At 43.3% G+C, this 21,459-nt stretch overlaps 1 protein-coding gene across 1 annotated transcript in view; it reads left to right on the top strand.

The window, feature by feature from the left end:
• The window catches only part of NIPAL1 (NIPA like domain containing 1), a 176,206-nt gene that overhangs the window by 94,701 nt on the left and 60,046 nt on the right, over positions 1-21,459 (top strand). Inside the window, 2 exon segments of the mRNA XM_086962677.1 lie at positions 6,424-6,696; positions 18,120-18,176. Of these exon segments, the coding sequence (XP_086818803.1) occupies positions 6,424-6,696; positions 18,120-18,176 (330 nt within the window).

The raw sequence follows: 21,459 nt of genomic DNA, 5'->3' as shown, positions 1-21,459 counted from the left end.
GGGTATGCCCAGATGTGGGTCCCGGGCTCACTGTGCCACTGGATCCAAGGTATCCTGGCTGATGAGGGCTGAAACTCAGAAACCAGTCCTAGGATGCTTGTTTCCAGTCCAGGGAGGACCTGGCTTGGCAGTTCGGGCTGGACTATTCCCATGAGGCACAGGGTCAGAACTGATTTGTATATGACCAGGTCTAAACTGGGGTGGCATGGTGAGCAAAAGAATGATAGATTTAACCCAGATCTCTTGACTGGGGGTGAGGTTTGATTTGTTCTGCATTCCGTCCATCATTTGTGTGCCTTTTGCTTTCTCACACAAGTGCGCCGGGTGTGCCCAGATGTGGGTCCAGGGCTCACTGTGCCACTGGATTCAAGCTATCTTGGCTGATGAGGGGTGAAACTCAGAAACCGGTCCTAGGATTCTTGTTTCTAATCCAGGGAGGGCCTGGCTTGGCAGTTCGGGCTGGACTGTTCCCATGAGGCACAGTGTCAAGGCTGATTTACATATGGCCAGGTATAAACTGGTGCGGCATGGTGAGCAAAAGAATTATGTGTTTGACCCAGATCCCCTGACTGGGGGTGAGTGTTTTGATTAGTTCTGCATTTCGTCCATCAATTGCATGTATTTTGCTTCCTCGTCCTAAGTGCACTGGTGCATGTCCAGACATGGGTTCCTGACTCACTGTGCCCCTGGATTCAAGCTATCCTGGCTGATGAGGGGTGAAACCCCGAAACCAGTCCTAGGATGCTTGTTTCCGGTCCAGGGAAGACCTGGCTTGGCAGTTCGGTCTGGACTGTTCCCATGAGGCACAGGGTCAGGACTGATTTGCATATGGCCAGGTCTAAACCAGGGTGGCATAGTGAGCAAAAGAATGATGGATTTACCCAGACCTCTGGACTGGGGGTTAGTGTTTTGATTCTTTCTGCATTCTGTCCATCAATTGTGTGTCTTTTGTTTTCTCATGCTGGTTTCAAATTATTTATTAAATCCTAATCTGTTTTTCCGAATTGGTGTGGGATTTGTTTTGTGTTGTGTTTTCACTTTATTACTTTTTGTGTGCTGCAAAAATACTTAACACAGTACCTCTAAGTTAAGCCTGAGTGCTTTTGTGCAAAGCTACTAATCAAGCACAGGTTATTTATTGAATTCTGTGGTTCACCATGACAAGGATTGTGGCTATTGCTTGAGAAGGGTTACCCACCCCCTAAGCCAATAACCCCCTTTCTCACAATATTCAATTATTGCTTCACTAATTTAAATTTGCAATGCCAATTTTCAACTGTCAAAAGCTTGTCATAACAACAGAAATGCGTGTTTTAACAACTCCAGACGAGGACTGACGTTTATGAGAAACTGCTTACAATTTGTGTTTCGATGGGCTTGTCACAAGAAAACAAATACTGTGGGCCCCAGAGATGAAGTCTGTTCTTGATGAGACTGACTTTTGCTTCTGCCACTGAACTTTTTTTTCTGTTATCTTTGTGAAAAATGTTTCACTTTATGATGCTGCTGCTTTGTTTTTGTTTTAATTCTGGAGGGTAAAGGATTCAGCCTAAGGACCTATTTCAGAGTTAGGGGGTCGAACAAAAAAATACTCCAACAGTGGAATTTCTTGGACAATGCTCTGGATGGTATCCCTGTGTGGAGATATTTCCACCACTAGATTCTTCTCTGGATTTAGCGCGTCCCCATATATTAGAGGGTTTTCAATGAAGACTCAACTCTAGATCTGGCCTAAGTTTCACGAGCATTTTATGGATAACAGTCTAGTGCCTATTTATGCAGATTTTCCTACTGGATCTTCCTTCTTGAGGCAATGAGTATCTTTTATCTGAATACCTCATTCAGAGCTGCTACAAGAGCAAGCTAAATCTATCACCAATGGGCGACAGGCAAAGACGCATAAATTTGAAATAGACTTTGAGACGTGGAATGGGGTTTTGGGATCGATACATTCTCTAAGTCTCTAGGGGCACTAATCAGGGATTGACCTGACGGCACAGCAGTAATTATGTTTTAATTATATTCTTGCAAAGCCTTTGAGTAGTGCGATGTGTTGTTTTGAAACATTTAGCATAAATACTATAAAGCCCATTAAATCGATGGTTAGAGCGCAGAGAAACAGGACAGCTACTGTTCTCATCTCAAATCTCTTGACTATAGGAGGAAGGATCATGCTAGTACTTTAAAATCGCTAGTCTTTCTACTACGTTTATTGTGGCACGGGCGAACGGTAACAAAATACACAATGTACCATATTCCCTCAAGCCAATCTGTCAATTCTGGGTTAGTTTACCCAGGCTTACTTACCCCCTCATTATAATGTTCTGCAAACCGAAAATTGGGGCTAAACAATATGCTTTAAAGTTGTCCTTTAAATGATCCAAATTGCAAATTGCATTACTGTCCAGCATAAATTGGGTGTAAAAAGTGAAGTGCGCCCACATCGCACATGTCTACTGTTTTCGGTTCTTCATTCACTACAATGTACAACATTAACGTCAAAAAGAATTGTAGGTGCTAAAAAGGACAATCATTTTCTAAATGTTACAATTTGGGAATGCCCTGAGCAGGGTTCCCTTACTGCGAGCCTTCTTGCATTGTATTCTTATTTATTTTAAACGTTTTCTATAGCGCTGGCTAGACCCGGAGGTATCGGAGCGCTGGCTTTACATGAGTATCAGACCAAAGTTACAGGTTACATCGTTACAAAGGTTACACAGTTATTAGAGCATGGCAACATAGTTACTTGTGAGGTTGAGATAAACAATAAGCACAAATACATAAGGGGAAAAGCAGGCAAGGGGAGAGATTCAGAGGAGGGGGTTAGCAGCAGGGGAAGTAGACAGATAATGAAGGCGGGAAAGAGGAGGGGAGGGTGAGAGACACCGCATGGAAAGAGGAAGGGAAGGGCGATGGGGACACAAACTGGTAGACGAGTCAAAGCAACGTCCAAAGTACAGTAAGCTGTGATCTCAGGGGAAGTGGTATCACTTCCCTATCTCTGTTGCGAGAGGCTCCCTTTACGCAGTGGACTCTCTCAGAGGGGTCTCTGAGACTCCAAGGCCTACATACTGGATCCTTCTCCAAAAAGGGGAGAGGGAGTGTTTTGGCAAAGGGTGCCATACCATACCTCAGCTGTGAGTGGCTCCCTTGGTGCAGTGGACTCTCTCAGCGGGTTCGCTGGGACTCCAGAGTATAAATATTGGATCTTTCCCCAACAATGGGAGAAGGAGTGCTTAGTCAAAGGGCACAAAGGACAGGGGGCTAGGCAGAGTAGCAGGCAGGGGGAGAGATTCAGGGGAGAGGGGATAGGAGCTAGGGAAGAAGACAAAGAGAGAAAGAGTACTAAATGGAAACATATTTAATTAATTAGTTTTTATATAGCGCTGGCTAGACCGGAAGGAATCAGAGCGCTTTAAATGAGGAACCATAATGTAGCAATTTACATCAGTTAAAAGTTACATAATTATCAAGAAAAGCATTAAAAAAAACATAGGGGATAAGGTGAATGGAACAAGGAAGGGTAGGGTAAGGGAATAGGGTAAAGGGTAGAGGGGTAGAAGGAAGATAGGACGTAGAGACAAGGGGAAAATCTGCCCAAAGTCCGGCAGGGTAGGTGACGGCGGGGGGTGGGGGGAGTCTACAACTCATCTCCTCTTTAGGGGAGTACGGGTGGGTGCAAGTTTAAGCCTTTGCTGGGGGAGTATTCTGTGTAGGCGGGGATGGAAATGGATAGATTGATGTGAGGCGGCATAGAATGGGAGCGAAGTGTTTCTGGTCCTAGGATGCAGGAAGGGAGAAGGGGGTGGGAATTGCTGTCTCAGTTCTGTGTAGAAGTCATGAAGATCGTACTGTGTAAATGTGGTAGAACTAGGTAAGAAGGAAAATCACACTTGTGTAGTTGTAGAGTGAGGGACCGGGGGTGAAGGTATGTGTGCTCTAGGGATCAATCTAAAGAGTGTGAAACCGTCCAAGATGGCCGCACCAATTACTGCAAATGAGTGACCTTGTGGTGCAGTCCTATCTCACTTTCCATTTGTGGAAGGTCCTGGGGTGTAGTCCTATTTCGATTTCAGTTTCTTATTGCAAATTTGTCCTTTCTCTCTTTTCTCTTTGGTGAGTATTGGGGAAGAGTCCTATGTCTGTATCTGTCTAGAACGCAGCCCTGAGTAGTCCTTTCTCCATTAATATGTATTATACTGCCATTTTGTTGAGTAGCGTGGTTAATTGTCGCCTCATTAAAATGGCAATCACAAAGTCCCAAAATGGGTTCCCTATTTTCCGATTGAGGCGGCTAAATTAATAGTCAAATAATCCAGAAAATAGCAATGACAGCGAGCAAAACGGCATAAACAGTGTGCATGAGACCCTCACAGATTACCTCTGTAGAGCAGGTATGAGCGATCTCTCGGTCACAGACGAGCAATCGCTTTGCTCCGAATAATATACAAATTAGTTCAACCGGTACTGGGGGTAGGGGCAAAGTCATATCTTACATAAGCCTCGTTACTGGGGGTGCCAGTTCAATAGAGCATCAGCTGTGTACGCCATCACAAGGTGCTCCCTGCAGATGCTGAGCTCTAACTTCCTTCACATATGGGTTGCTTTCCTGGCATTCACTCTGTGCTCTAACTAATTTTTTCGTAGACTACGATCAATTCCTGTTTTTGGAAGGGGTATAGTCGTTTCTTCATTTCCTTGAGGAACATTTCTGGTACCGGAAAAGATGCCCTTTTTCATTTCCCTAGTTGTGGTATTGTGTCGCAGTGATGCACGCTGAGTAGTATTCCTGCCCTGCCATAACCTGCATCTTTCATTCACCTCTGAAACAGAGGCGGGTCAGCGAGGCAAAGCCGGAGAAACTAATAGTGCCCGCAACAGGTCACTGTTGAAGAACTCTCAACAACAACCAATGATTTCTCTTCATTGGAACCACAGTGAGTACCATTCTGGTCATGAAATGTGTCTTTGAGTCCTGCACATCACAGCTTTCATTTAAAAAGGTGCAATTCAGAGTAGATGTATTCTATTTTGAAACCTCAGACCTTTGGCCTACACTATACATTTATTATGTAAGCGCTTCAAATTACACCAGGTCATAAAAGGAGAAGTAACCTGTCTGAGATTCTTCCTAATTTTTGACTGTTATCTTGAAATTACCTCTGCTTTTGAGAACACGAAAGAATATGTGTGTAAGAAAAGGAGGTATCCCCGACTAAAGTTCTTAAATCGGGATCACTATATTATTTGAAAAGACTGAAATTTAGGAACATGGATTACAGGTGGGCACAAACTGACAACAGGGAGTACTGACTATGGATTAACAATACACATTAAAGCATATGGTTAAAAATTGCTTTATTTAATAATATTGTTGTGGATCTAACTTTCTAACATTCATTGATTTAGATCCAACAGTTAGTCTTATGTTTTGCACTTTGTAATTTTTATGCGTCACAATACATTTCAGTATAGATATACAATTCATAAATAGATACAGAAGATACAAAAATACAAAAATACTTAATATTAGTCAAAATACATGGCTAGAAATGGATTATAGTTGCTACGCACGTTGCGGCTATTAGCCTTCATCAGGAAGCCATGATGTATGTTTTAAATGTACCAATCTTGTATTGCAGCCGCAATACGAGAAGGTGGACTCTAGATGCACTTGGGAGTTGTACTAAGGCCAAGGATATGACACAGTCTGGGATGCAGAGGTTAACTTTTCGCTGATAGTAAGGTATCGGTCGTGTAGAGTTTGACAGGGGTGATACAATGCTAATCTGTGGTCTTCGATATTCTTAAAAACTTGGCGATGTAGCAGCATAGGGTTACGCAGGATTATGCGGGAGATATCATGGAGAGAAGGACATCATGGTTAAAACTTGTTTCGTAACGGTTCTGAGTTTGTAGTCCTTCGCTCCGGGTGATGGATGGAAAAAGTGCGTCTCTGGAGATGGAGTTGGTAGCGTCCTCCGATGAGGGGATCTGTCTCTCCGGCGTCTCGACCGGATGTTGGAAGCTAAAGAATAAACATGGTTTGATGGATGGGCGGATGAATGGGTGATTGAGTGTGCAGGTGAGAATGCATATATAAAGGGAGTGCGCAAGAATGGCTCAGCGATATAAACCCTGTACTCAGCCATTGATTAATTCATTCAAACATAAACAAATACACAAACTCTTCGCCGTTTAACAAGCACTTTTACTAATAAAAAGCTACAGCTGTTGGCCTTGCCAATGGTTGTTTAGAGATTAATTGCATGTTATACTGGCCATATCTTTATCAGCGCTGAAGCCTTTTTTTATGCTGTATGTTATGTTATAGGGGGTCTCTACAACAGGTACCCTTTGCATATGCTCCTTTTCCTTGTTCTGTGCAGTGTGTCCCATGGATGTCTGTTTCTCTTCCCATAGGCACCGTCCTGCCACTCACCTGCCCTTCCAGTTCTGCATTGCAGATTCTCTGCCAGATCATCAACGTGTCAGAACTCCAGTCCGGCGATGCTTCTTCAGCAGCCAAGAATGCCTCTAAAAGCGCCCTGAGCACTGTGGCATCACTAGAAGGGAGATACAGCCTTTACATAGGGTTCGCTCTGGCAATCAGTTCATGCATCTTTATTGGTTCCAGCTTTATACTGAAAAAGAAAGGACTGCTAAAATTGTCAGAAAAAGGGGCGACACGAGCAGGTATGACTTCACCTATTATTGCTGCATTTGAAATGCATATAAGTATTGAAAAAGGTAAGTACAATGTAGTTCCATTAAAATTGTGCAAGACATACCCTTGAAAATAGAAATGTTGGGGTACAGTGGAATATGTACCCAGCAAACATTCCTTCGTGTAGGACATTTAAAAATGATATCTGTAATTCTAAAAGGCCAGAATACATTGCATTATTATCGTCGGCAAGGACTTAATCAAATCTCTGACAAAAGAGGATGGGCATTGTAAGAAATGAGGAGGCAATTCGTACACCAGTAAGTGTCAAAGAAAATTCGAATGGCCTGATTCAGAAACTACATTTTGTTGCACGTTAAGAAAACCGACAGATGAAAATCTACTCCTCCACCTCTCCTGTATTTTTTATGTGGAGAGTCTCACATATGTATGCGTACTACTTACGTAAATATGGGAGGGACTCGGGGAGTGGCTGAAAAATAGGGAATAGCTATTGGCAAATGGGAGGGACTTAGGGAGAGTTAGGGGAGGATTTAAAGAGGTACAAACATCAACCAATAATAGAGTAAACACAACAGGATGAGTGTGTGACATTGATCCACATTCGGTCCATCACCTGTTGTGTTTTCAATAATAGAGTAAACCAGTTGTTCACAAACAGCGTTTCTAAAGTTAATACATCCAAAAAGTGCCAAAGTAGTAGTAAATGTACTCCTGCTAAGACCTCGAGTAAGTTCAGCACCACACAGGTGGTAACCACTGGTACTGCAATGCCTTAAACCTTTAAAAATATACATATTCATTTAATTTATTGTTAAAAAATGATACATAAATAAAACAAATATGAGGCAATAGTTTATTAACGTTGTTTATTTAAAAATAAATGTAGTTTTAATTAGAAAAAAAATAATTCAATACATGTTTTTTCAAATTCTTAGCACATAATAAATAAAGATAACATTTTTCTTTAGGTTGGACTGTTTAGATAAAATATAAAATATATATATATAAATATATTTAAATTAATTAAATATTTAATTCAGAAATAAGTATATAAAAGTATTTGTATTAAAATTTAACAGTAACATATTTTTACTACGTTCTTAAAAAGTTGATTACACCTATTACATTTCCTCTATACTTTACCATTGGGAGGTCTCCACTGCTGATGGTCGAGAACCTTGCCTTAATGTAAAAGGTTAATAGTAGTAACTTCATACTTGAACATTTGGCTCCATCCCCTATTTTAGGGACATGTAACTTTACACTTTGTATAACATTTACCCTAAGAAATGGTAAATAGAAAAAATTATTAAATGTGCTAAAATGTGTAGGAATAAATGTACACGGGTGGATTTACTCGTGTAATTTTACTTTCATGAATAGGTCCTTGTGAGTTTAGGTGGAAGTGGCAAATGAGATGTCCTGATCAAGTAGAGACGCAGGAGGCATGAGGAAGAGTAGAAGTTAGGGACTCGAGCATGTGTTTAGGGTCTAGAATTCAGACTTTTGGTTTTGAGCTTCCGGTTGCCTACATCTATTCTGTTTGGCAGCCCACCGGTAGCAATTAATGACAGAGCTAAAAGAGTTTCCATGGCTGTGATAGTCATTCTGAACCTTAAAAGGTCATAAGTCATGGAATCAGGATAAAATTATATCTTCAGCTATGAAATTAAAGCTCAAACAAATAGGCATGGGCAGAAGGAAATTGGCGGAGGCTATAAGAGGGTCTGGCTATACGACAAAGGGCTTGAATTTGAGTCTGGTGGTCCAAGGACCGCCAGACTTGCAGGGGCGCAGAATGGGTAGTCATACAACTGCCCTATTACAATTAGGGGGGTAGGAACGACATTGCCCTGCAGCAGCTGCCAGGGAACCACTGTTCCCTAGCGGCCGGGCAGCGGTGTAGAAGCAGCAATATGCTTGACAAGGCTGTCATGAACCCACCAAGCATATTACAAGTTTCCTCTCCGCCACGGTTTTCATGGTGGTTCCTCCTCCAAGCAAACTGTGGTAGAAAGGAAACAAAGGGGGCTCTACAGGGACCCCTGTTGCCTCTGGGCCGTGAGGTTCATGCAGGGGGCCATAACATGTGCCCCCTGTGTGCATGCACTCCAGTTCCCGCACTGCATGAACTTTACAGTGGTGTTCCCTTTGCAGTGCCCATTTTCTGGCGAACCGCTGTGGGAATGTTTAAGAAAAACTCTCCAGGCATGAAAAACACTTGTAAACTGGCAGGCGGCCCGATTACGGATTTGGCAGTGCGGCGGTGGGGCATACTCAGCGCCGCACCGCCAAACTCTTAATCAGGCCCAAAATGTGTCTGGGTGTAAGGGATTGGATTTCACTATCTTCGCAAGAATACCCTTGCTCCAATTAGAGCATGTTTTTCAGGAATTAATGGACAGTTAAAATAATTCACTAACTATTAATGGTGCCTGATGTTGTTCAAGCAGGAAACTCTTGCTTAAGTAGTAATGGTTTTTTCAATTAGAAGGCTAGACATATTGTGGCCCATTAGGATGGCGGGCAGAATTTAGTCCACCCGCCACCCTAGCAGTGCTGGTACTAACCGCCAGTGATGCGGAGGTCCCGCACCGCTAATTAGGATACAACCACCACCTTCCGCATCTTTAATATTGTAGCCAAAAAGGCATTTTGTGCATTGTAATGCAGAACGTGGCAGGCACCGCGCAGTGCCTGCCACCTTGTTCATGGCAATGAAGGTGCAACCCCCACCCCCAATCCTTCGGGGGCCTGCAACGGGCACCCAAAGCACATCCCCGCCAGCCTTTCCATGGCAGCATCACCGCCATGGAAAGGCCTTTCAAACCAGGCATCATAATATGGATCGTGGTGCCATATTATGCCCCAGCTCCACCCGGCCGGCTATCGTAATGATTGCCAACCAGCAGAAAAGCGGCAGATGGGCTTTCCGTCCGCCGCGGTACACCCCGCCATGATAATGTCGCGGGGGAAAATCCAGTTGGGATGGCGATCCCCCCGCCATTGTTTTCACCCCCCATAGTGAGGGAGATTTGAATACAAGTAACAGAACATGCCTTTCAAATGTTGCTGAGTTAACTAATACTTTTGTTTTTTGCATAGTGGGGATCTACCCATTTGGACAACCTAGTGCTTCTCACCACAACTGGACAAATATACACATAAGACAAGCTTGAAGAGGGTGAGCAAAATAGGGACAGGTCAGACCATTAAGATACAGTCTGAACCGATGAATGTGTAATCCTTTCCAGAAGAGAGTAAGTCATTTTTGAGTCTTAGATACTCCTGAAAATAATTTTAGTGTCTTTATGCTTGCCAAGCGAAGGACTAGTTCATCCTCTTGGATATTTGTCATTTGTGTGGTTTCCAGCAGTAGGTGGGATTTACTTCTAGTATCTCTTTGGCGTCCAGAAAGGTGTAGCTTATCCCTCAGGTTTCTTGCGAAGCAACGATCGAGAACTTTGCGAAAGACGCATATTGCTTTGAAAGGATTCTAAATTATAAGAGCCTAGCATAAGATGAAAAAAGATTGAGCGAGAACTTTGCGAAAGACGCATATTGCTTTGAAGGGATTCTAAATTGTAAGAGCCTAGCATAAAATGAAATAAGAGTGAATATAGGAGTTTTTCTTCTTGTTCATTTTGAGTTACTTTTGCACATAGTCGAGCCTGGAGTGTTCCCAGTGATTTATAACTATCTGTACTGTATTGTACTGGAGGTCCCAGCAAAGGAAACATTTTAATTATTATTTTGTAGAGCCAGTACGAGGCACAGTGTTTAGATGGCATCTGCACAATAATTTTGAAGTAGTCCAATAGCTCTTGGGTGTAACCTTGTACAATGTGGCTGAATGCAAAGTCAATAACTCTGTTTCCAACTTCCTGTGTAATCTGTGTTTGTCATTGGCAAGTAGCACCTAAAAGCAACAAGTTAGTAGTGCATGCATCTCATTTCTTGGTCTAACCCGGAGATCCCTCGAGGCAGAGCTGGACAGTTCTTGGCTGGAGGGGATTGTCACACCACAATGACCTTGGACTGGTGGTAATGGCCTATTAAAACTTAGGGGTCTATTACGATGGCGGGCGGACAAAGTCCACCTGCCACCGTAACAGAATGCGGGAACGTCCGCAAGGGTTGCGGCGGTCCCGCACCTGCAATCAGGATGCCACCATGGCAGTGGCATCCCCTATTCCCAGCATTGTGGCTGTTGGTGTTCACTGCACCCCCCGCCACAATGCTGGAAAGGCACGTTGTGCATTGGCATGCACAAGGTGACAGGCACAGCGCGGTGCCTGCCACTTTGTCCATGCCAATGCAGTGGGGTACCATAGGTACCCCCCATGTGCACCCCCACCCCCACCCCAACTTCCTGAGGGCCCGCTACGGGCCCCCAAAGGCAAAGGCCGCATGCCTTAAGGCACTTCTCTGCCTGCATGCTAATATGGAGGGCAGTGTCTTGCTGACACCGCCACCATGTTCGACCCCTTTTCCGCCCGGTCGACTCGTCGACGGGTGGAAAAGCGGCGGATGGTCTTCCTGTCGGCTGCAGACCCCCCAGCCATCCTAATATGGCAGGGGGTCATTCATACGTAGATGACGGGCGGATCGCCCCTGCCGGGCCGGCGGGGGGCAATCTGCCCGCCATTCAAATAGACCCCTTAGTGTCCAGTAAAATGTATATATCAGCCTGCAACATCATAAAGCCAGGAGGACTCCCTTATACTATTCCTGGTGATAATTCATGGAGCAGCCTGTCCTGTTTGGGAATCTTTTTTCAAATATATGGGAATGCTAGGCAAGACACTAAGCGTGTGAGCTCGTATAGGGTATCTGCTTCTCCAGCTTATGTTCAATGAAGTGGTTCACAGCATTGCATTATAAAGTAAAATCCCTAAATCTAATTGATGGGATTTCTAGCCACTAACAATTTGAAATCTCCCTGCAATTATTAATTATCCTACTTTCACTACAGAGAAAGTGAGTTAAATCCCACTGAAATGTCACAGCCTGTTATCTCTCAGAAACATACCTGCTGGCAAGGCATAGTGAGAAAATGTTTAATAAATGTTTTAGTCTTGCAACAAGTCAGAACCTCTCTGCCCAGGGATCGGACTGTAGGTTCAATATGTCTCACAGTAGATTCTGTTTTCAAATACAAAAGGGCTCCTTTGACTCTGTTCTGCATAAATAAATGTTGGGCCTTCCATGGTAAATAACCAGTGGGCTTGTTCACCTTGTGCTGGGAAACCTCAGGTGGATCCAGTACACAGATGCTCAGGCTTTATTGAAAAGGGTAAAGTTGTGTGCTTACAAGCCTGTTTGTAGCATATGTTTAACATACAGTGCACATGTATTCAGAGTTGTATTATCATTTGTTGTTACAATGATAGTTATCTGAGGTTCCACATTTTTGATTTAACAAAACAAGCATTTGAGGCGATTGGCCCTATGTACATCTCTATGTATATATTTATTTTCTGCATTGTTAGCAAGCAGCAACTGGGCCCTTTGTTTTTGGCTTAAATTAATTAGACTCCATTAATAATGGAATGGAAACACGCTCTTGATATCTGGAGGCTACCTGACATCATCCTTAAGCAACACCACCTTGTTAGACCTGTCAGGCCTAGGGTGGTCTTTCCCCGTTTTTTTTCGCCCTTGCCTTGTTTTTTTCACCATCTTTTTTGTTGGACCTAGGTCTCTGGGCGCCTTACCACTGCCAATCAGTGCTGAGGTACAGGTGCTCTCGCCTACCAACATGGCTGCCACAGGCCCCTGCTACTGCGGACTGGCCTTTTTAAACCCACACTAGTAGTCAGGATCAGGCTGGGACATTAGGATACAGTAGCAATGCCATTCCACCTTTTCTGCCCACAGCCTAGACTGTGGAAGCTCCTGGAACCTTCCGGAATAGAGGAGGGGTTGCACTTTGCCACCTTCAGAGAGTGGTCACCTGACCTAGGGGTATTTAGGAAAAGGAGGGAACCCTGCTTGTCAGTTGGGGCATCACTGGAACTGGGGGAACCTCTGCAGGAGTTTAGGCGGTAGGGCCTAGGAAAGGAACCTACAGCACTGGAATTTACTGGGCCTAGGCACTGCTTTCTAAGTTGAATGAGGGACTCTACCAAACCCACTGATCTGGCCCAGCGTTGGGGAACCCAGGGAACCACCTCCAGTGAACCAAGGGAACCATACTGCCACTGTGCCACCAACTCAACCCCTCTTCTTTTGCCCCCTCAAGAAACTACATAAGAAGGGAGCACAAACCATCCAGCGCCGCAAGAAATCACCTACCTACAGTGAGGACTGCTGGGGGATCAACCAGGTAACAGCACTGCAACATCCAAGCGCTTCCCTGACTAAACTGTCAGGATGTCCTCCGCAGAATTAGTTTGATGCCAGTAAGGGTCCACCTCCAGACGTTACCAACACCCTGAGTATAGATATATACAGGGTGTTTGAACCATCAGGCGAGGGAAAAAAGGAAGGAAAAGGAGGGAACCGCTGGTAAGGAGACCTGAAATGACAAAAGGTAAGTATGAGACAAAAGCAAATAATAGCTAACTACTCTCATTAGATCCCACTAAAAGAGGACTGTACCTGGTATATGCATGATCCCTATTTGAGGATAAATATGATAGTTCAAGACCATCTTCTGGTTCTATATCACTCTGGAAGAAAATAGAATGGTTTGAGAATATCATTCAGCTAACAAGTTTTCATGCTCAATCTTTCCCCCCCATATGCTTGTAACCATGAACTTACCATAGATACCAACAGTCCACAAAGAATACTCCTTCTCCCTTATTCCAAAGTAAAAGCAAAAGAAAGAATAAAAGTAGAACTGTACTAGTTCTCTGATGAATTACTTAAGTAAAGGTATCCACCGATCCCACACAAAAGTCTCTAGTATAGGAAAATATGCCAGGATCCAAAGAACAGGTAAGAATCAGTTGAAATGACTAAAGTACATTGTTAGTGTGAGACCGGACCTGGTAACGCGTGACTGCGACCGCCACCGCGCTCCTGATCTTTCTCGTGGAAATCAAAGCAACATAAACTGGTAGCGGGTAGTTGCGACCGCCACTACGCTCCAGCAATAAACAATAGAGAGTTTGAATTCAAACCGGCAGCACGTGGTTGCGACCACCACTGTGCTCCGGCCGTAGATATATACAAATAGTTCCAACAACTGGCAGCGCGTGGTTGCGACCGCCACCACGCTCCAGCTAACTAGAACAAACACAAGAAATACTCTGATTGGTAACGCGAGGTTGAACGCCACCTCCGCGCTCCAATTACTCGAAGCACAAACACAAAGGAAATGGAAGTAAAGGAAACAGTGGCGAATAGTAACCAACTACAGCGCTCTGCTCGAAAACACAACCCACTCCGTAATTCCAAGACAAAGGACTTTGGCAAGACACTGTAGCGCGTAGTGGAAAACGACTGTGCTCTGCTCAGATCAGGGGCTATGTTACTCTCTGAGGCAGACCGGCAACTATGACCGCTTCTAGCAGAATCCCCTCCGTGCTCCGGGAACCACGACTCCTCCGTTGCTCTAACAGGAAACAAATCAGTATTACGTGCACCTTCCAATGCACATGTCCCGCCTAGGGGGTTCGAGGGAGAGTGGAGCCCCCGAGCTGCCGCAGGCCGGGAACGCGACCAAGGGAGCCCGCCTGAGAGAGCGAGGACTGGGAAATGAGGTAAACTACACCCAAGGGAGGGCCAGAATCAATGGAGGTTGCTGGACTGCGGAAAAGCCTGCAAGTGAGGCAGCCCCGTGACCACCTCTTCTCTACTGGAGACTGTGGTTGGTCCCCGTTGGCCCTAATTAGCCAGATAAGAACCTGAAACTGGGGGTAGAGGGACTAAGAACCCCTGAACTGGGCATTAGCCCCACTTGTTGACTCATCTTGGTGATAAAGTTAACCCTCTGTTAGGGGACTGTTCTGTTGGCCTGCCCTTGAGCAGGATTTGCTGATGATGATACTGGAGCTCATGTTGGGCCTCAAGTGAGTTGTGTTGAAGGCCCCCGTTTCTCCAGAAAAGGTTCATTATGAAAGTAGACTTATGAAACGTTACAACTTGCAAAGAGGAAATGTTCCATAGGGTAGTGTCATGTGAAATGTGGCTATAAAGAATCTGGTTAGGACAAGTATTGCTGCGGATGCCTATGCAATGAAATGTTACCTGAGTTTTAAAGGAATGGTTTCACCTATGCTTACAAAATGAAATGTTACCTGAGTTTTAAAGGAATGGTTTCACCTATGCTTACACAATGAAATGTTGCCTGATGAATTGATGCTTCGTTTATACTAATGAACTACTTACCTGCAATGAGACAAATTTAGATAAATGCATCTTGTTTTAAAACGACTAGCTGGTGTTGTGTCAGTAATTGCGTGCGTTCCCTGTCTCAGTGCGAGTGGGTTCTGTACTTCTTCTTTACACCTAGCTTTCGAGTGCCTTCCCGCTCGCGCCAAGCTACAGCAGTGGAATTGGTGACCCCAGTTCTTACACCCCTACTCTTCCATTTCTGTTAAAAATCTTGGTTTCTGGCTGAATCAAGATCTATTTTAGGACCCTCAAATCAGTGGCGGGCGGTAATTTTAAGAGGGATGTGAGCGGACGGAGGGACACACGCGCACACATACACATACACACTGACAGCCATGCATTCACACGTGCGTGCACACACACAAACACGTCCATTCACAACACTCATTTCCAAACATTCATACATACACGCACGCATGCAAGCACCAAACATTAATTTTAAAAAAACACACACACTTACCTGCAGCTCTGCCTCCGAGGTCCCAGGAGGCTTGGGAAGTGAAAACAGGCTGCATGCCTTTGATTTCCCTCCATTGCATTAGCATGTAGGTGTTAGGATTCAAATAGCTCCCAACCAGGATCATACTGAAGCGAAACGAGGGCTAAGGGCCTTTTCAATTCGACTTTTGTTTTGGGTCCAGGTGGAATCTAAAAGAAGAAACTCCCCATGCTGCCTGCATGTTGCTGCTCGAAATGGAAGGCAGACACTGCTGAATTGTATCCCAGTGCTGGCAAATTACATGAGATAAATTAAGCATATTTCCCAGGAGCAAGACGGATCTCTGATCTGACTCAATAATATCTGCTGTATGTGTGATCCAGCTTAATTCCCCTTCATTCCCACACTGAATATGAGGGTAAGTATAGTCAGTGTGTGTATCAGCAGCAGCATTTATTATCGAGAAACACAGGTGACATCCAAAATGACATTGCTCTGTGCCCTATCCCCCCACCCTTAGATCCCACAGAGCACAGCTACTGGCTGTGTTGCATGGGCAGCGTGTGCTTACTGTCACCTTTGGCCAAGTCATACAGCCTGTCTTTCCTGTCCTGCAACCTGTGCGTCTGGCACGTAAACAAGCACATGTTTCCACTGTGGTTGTGCAACTTTCAACTGTGGAATGCAGTTTGATTGCTGTAAATGCCAGCATATTCGAATTCCTCCCTGTCCAAAAAACATCCATGTACCAGCGAATAGCAGCTGAGTCTCCTGCTCACACAGAGACGTACTGGTATACACTCGATGCACAATGTGGGACGTGTATGTGTGCTTTCCACCTGGATCCTATGTATTTTGGCCAAATGACGTCATCTGGATACATTGTATCCAGCTCTGTGAAGACAAGTGTGTGGTCTGCCATTATAATCCCTGCTACATTACAATATATTTATTTATTTCTAAAGCCCACTTTAGCTCACCGGTATAATGGTGCTTGGACTACTAGGGACCGGATAAAAAGAAGAAATGAAACAGTAGGTAAAGTTTAGCAGAACAGAAGTGTCTTCAATTGTTTTCAAAACATGTGTATGTATGTACATGTATATGTATGTATGTATGTATGCAAGTAGTATGTCTAAAGCGTGAACCTAGCCAAAAAGCCTGATCAAAGACAACCATGAAGTCAACAAGAAATAGGAGAGGAAGCTGGGTTGTGCATAGTTAATGCATTGTGATGTAGTGTTTTTAGAGAGGCGAGTCTTCAATTCTTTCCTAAATTCGAGCCCCATTTTGCCAGGCCTGATCGATATAGGGATGTTGAACTAAATCCTGGGTGTATAGATGGAAAATGCCTGCCGTTTTGTTTTTTCACATAGCTGAAAGCAGCACATTCAAAATATGGCTGTTCGGCTTGCTTCTGGTCTGTATGAATTTGATCCTGTGTCTGAAACATGTTCCTCTCTTTACTGACTTCTGGTAAAACAATTAATTCAGGTACTCTGTATGATGCATCAGGTGCACCATAACACCAGCCCAAAATGAATATCTGCACTGGTCACACAACTTGTATCAGCCATAGCCTTGGGGCCTGGATCTCTGATGCTCTTGAAGGTGTTTTGTTACCGATAAGATCTTGGAGGTGGACCTTTAGCATTCTGGGTCCAAATTTGGGCCCCCTGTAATAAAGTCGACAAAAACCCCCCTAGCAAACAACTCAGCCGCACCCCCTTCCTCCCCCCAGAGAAGGCGGCCGAGCAGTTTGCCAGGGCCGGTTTCGGTTCCCAAACCGTCCCTGCTGGCAGGCCAGGGAACAATGATATAAGCTCATATTGTATTCCCTCCTCTCTTGGTATTTTATGTTGGGCAGGTTCGATGAAGCTTAAATACAACTGTTTTCTCATACCTGGGTTAGGTTGGAAGCCCTAGTAATTTTGCACACTTCACTTGATTTTTGCTTAATGGCTCTTGAGTTAGCTCACTCCACCCAAATTGTTTCATTGTCTCGTCCTAACTACAAATTTAGAGGGATATGTGCTTGTTTTTGTTTTTCAGCATTGCTTGTGAATCAGGAGCAGCTGTGAGCTGGCAAATAGCTTTTGATTAAAAACCGTGCCTCCCAATTGGTGTTGCTCACAGATATCAGCTCTTGTATCCGTTTACAAATCAAACTGTCAACAATTTCCAAAAGTACATTCTGATATTAACCTTTTGAAAACAACAGGACAAATTTACACCAAACCACAAAAAGCACACACAGGCAATACTCGCTGTCTACTGCAAAATGTTGTACAACGTCGTCCAGCGACTTTTTATGGTATTTTAGCAAATCTTTTGTGTATTAATTTGATTGGGGACACACATTTTGGGATGCCCCTTATTCATTTTGCTCCCTTGACCGATCTTCATGAAACTTTTCTAAGATCAATCTTAAGTGAACGAACACAGGTGGAAAATGCCATGTAGATTTCTCATATTTTCGTATGGACTAGATGCTTCATCCATAACTACTATAAATGCTCAGTTTCAGGACAAATGCTAGTATCGATCGGCGTATAAGAACGGGTAGTGATATTATCCTGGTAGATTTTCAAATATTGTGTCCTACATTCTCATTTTCTGATAGAAATGTTTATTCTTTTGCAGGACAGGGTGGATTCACTTATCTGCGGGAATGGATGTGGTGGGCAGGACTGATCTCAAGTAAGTCACAGTATTAATGAACAGTAATCCAAGGATAATGCTGTTAACACAGTATCTGACTAGTGGCTCCATGTCATGTGTAACACCACCAAACATTGTTGGCTTCTTTGAAAACATCCCTTGACATGAGGAAACGTGTACGCCTGTGCCTTCAATAGAGAAATGGAAAAAGAATAGGTCCAGGGTCCAAGATTCTGTCATCTAAAAATGTGGGTTGGGCATAACTGGCAGAGGTTTACTCTGTGGAAATCCGTGGAGTTACCTAAAAATTCCACAAGATTCTTCAAAATTCTCTGAGCGGCGGAATTCCGGTCTGTCACACTGATTACGCTGATTTTTAGCGCCGGAGCTTGTCCTGCATTGTAAAATAAGCACAAATGGCACCACATGGCATGCCGGATGGTGCTGCTTCTTTCTGCCGCCCGAATAGATTTTCTACTTGAGCAGCAACTTTTACACCGCGAGTCACAACTTTCTCAATGTGAGCGGTAGTGACCTGCCGCTACAGACCAACATTGGGAAATCCCTCTGGGAGGCGGTCTAGTGCTCGTTTTTCCGCGCTCGCTCTTGCCAACTTAACGCTTGCAAGCCGCACGTGAGAAAAATTCTGCCACATGGCTGAGCAGATTTTACAGCTCACCCCTACTAAAAACCTAAGATGACCACAGCGTTTCTTCTTTATACTGAGAGAAGGGAGTTTTAGGTGGGCAATAATTCAGCATGGGTGGTTTCAGGGGTTCCTTCATCACATGTATTTGTAACTGAGTGGTTGAACAGCTGTCTTCACTGCCCCTTTGAGACACCACTCTTGCCCAATGCAAAAGTGTTTTCTGAAATTTTGTAAGTGTCAATAAAGAATCCAGGTGAGTGGTGCCTGTTATGACATATACAATGGCCAGAATGGCTCTATCATCTCAAAATTAAAGTGGAGGTAAATTATCAGAGCTCTCATGGCACCTTTAACAATTGCTTTAGTATAGAACCATGTTTGGTCAATAGGGGTAAAGACATAGTTGCCATAAACATTATTTTCGCCTTCCTATGTCTGCCCATTCTGTGTCTTTTCACATATGGTTTTAATAGGAAAAAGTGTGAATGTTGTTGCAGTTTGATATACAGTGTGTTTTGATTTGTTCAAAATGACCAAACAACTACATTGTTTCATAAATATGTAAAGGGATCTTTGTACTGAGGTCTACATTACAAGTTGGGTGCAGTCCCGAGGCTAATTGAACATCCATTAAATATTGAAATCACCATGCAGCGAGTGGACCTTGGAATGGGGGATAGTTGCAAATACATTAACCACTTCCAAGTTACAGAAAACTAGGATGTTGAGTAGTTTTCCAGCACTATTAACACCAGGTTTTACCTACATCATCATAATCGTGATTCGGGTGCAAATAGGAATGGACACCAAACACAGAACTCGGCCCTGTTTGTAATGAGGGTTAGCCACAACAGGGGCAGCCTTACTAACCCAGAATCAGTGGCAGTCAAAACATGAAAAACCGCAAAGGTTCCAGAAGATAGTAGAGATGTATGCAAAAATTGCAAAATTTCAATGTGCAGAAGAAATTCCATAACAAATGAAAGAACATTAGAAAAAGCACGGTGACCACACAATAATCCAAAACAATATAAATAATTATTAGAGAATACGTTTCACAGAAAAAAACAGTACAATGTAGAACAATACACAAAAACTATCTACGCTCAATATATTACACAAAACAAACCCATTCCAACATTACAGAGTGTTAACAAAAAAGAAAAAGAATGGCAAAGGATCTCAAATTTGTTTGAATAATCCACACAAGCTGGAACCTATTCTATATCATCTTCCTTTCCCAATTTGCCAATAATTTGTCTACGGAGTTTTCAACCCTAACAATTTACAGGGTCATCTTCAAGATAGAAATTCTTTTTAGCAGAAAAACACAGAAATGTTATAGACCACTGGGCATAACATGAAGCTACCAATTTGGCATCTCAAGGGTATCTTTCAACAAACTCAAATCAAATCACATTTATTTGGCGTGTGACTCTCCTAGAAAACAGGAGACCAGTAGGTTCAATAACCCATAACCCTCATGATGTTCAAGGAGAAATTTGTTTACCGATCCACAGTTTACCTGTTCAATACCAAAAACGCCTGCAGGTCATAATCAGGTAATTATAGATCAAATAATTTTAACTCTGGGGCACACAAATACGATCTTCACAGAGCTCGGCACTTCACAGTCACTGTCCCCAAAAGAGCAGCATGCAAAAATATTGATGCTCTTTCGTGGACAGTGATTGCATTGGTATTGAACACATAACATTAGGAACATTATATGTTATAGGTTCCATCTTGTGTGGACGATTCAACCAAGTTCAGCCAAATTTGAGACCCTTATCATTAATTTTCTTTTTTTGTTAACACTCTGTAATGTTGGAATGGGTTTGTTTCTTGTAATATGTTGAGCCTAAATTGTTTTTTTGTATTGTTCTACATAGTACTGTTTTTTTTTTTCTGGGAAACTTATTTTCAAATAATAATTTTATTTTGTTTTGGATTATTTTGTGGATGCAGTGTTTTTTTCTTATGTTTTTCCATTTGTTCTGGAATGTATTATTCATATTGTAATTCTGCAGTTTCTGCATTCATTTATAATATCTCCTGGAGCCTTTGTGGTTTTTGCACCGTTTGTAATGAAGGCTTAAGTGCACTTTGTCCTCCTACTTGGGTGAAACTCATCTATGTGTGGGTCTGATCTGGCACTTGCCGTACAGGATCAGATATAGCACTTGGTCTGTATGTGAACATACTATAGGGACGTTGCATTTTCATAGTAAGTGCAAGTTTCTTCTGGTTTATGGTTCCACAAAGCCTCATATGCGCATTTCCTCAATTAAATACACTGGATTACTATATGCCATATTCAAAAGTTGAACCACAGCCCCTGTCCCGGAAGGGAAGCGAATGCAGAGAAGCACAACCATAAACATCCAGAATGCCATGAGCACATTCTCACACAGGGTTTGTAAGAAATTGGGTTATTGGTTGGGGGGGGGGGGAACCCTACTCAAGCAACAACCACAATCCCTGTCATATACAAAAATTACTAAATTAACCTGTGCTTTACCCTCTGGTAGATTGGCACAAAATCAGTCAGGCATAACTTAGAGGCAATGGGTAAGGTATTTCTGCAGCACACAAACATTAATAAATTGAAAACACAACACAAGAAAAATCCCAAATCAGTTTGGAAAAATAGAGTAGATTTTAATGAATAAA

This window comes from Lissotriton vulgaris, chromosome 3_1, assembly GCF_964263255.1.
Source record: "Lissotriton vulgaris chromosome 3_1, aLisVul1.2, whole genome shotgun sequence".
In the NCBI taxonomy this organism is placed as follows: Eukaryota; Metazoa; Chordata; class Amphibia; order Caudata; family Salamandridae; genus Lissotriton; species Lissotriton vulgaris.
Note: the sequence above shows the minus strand (reverse complement) of the source record. Positions and strands in the feature narration are given on the sequence as shown.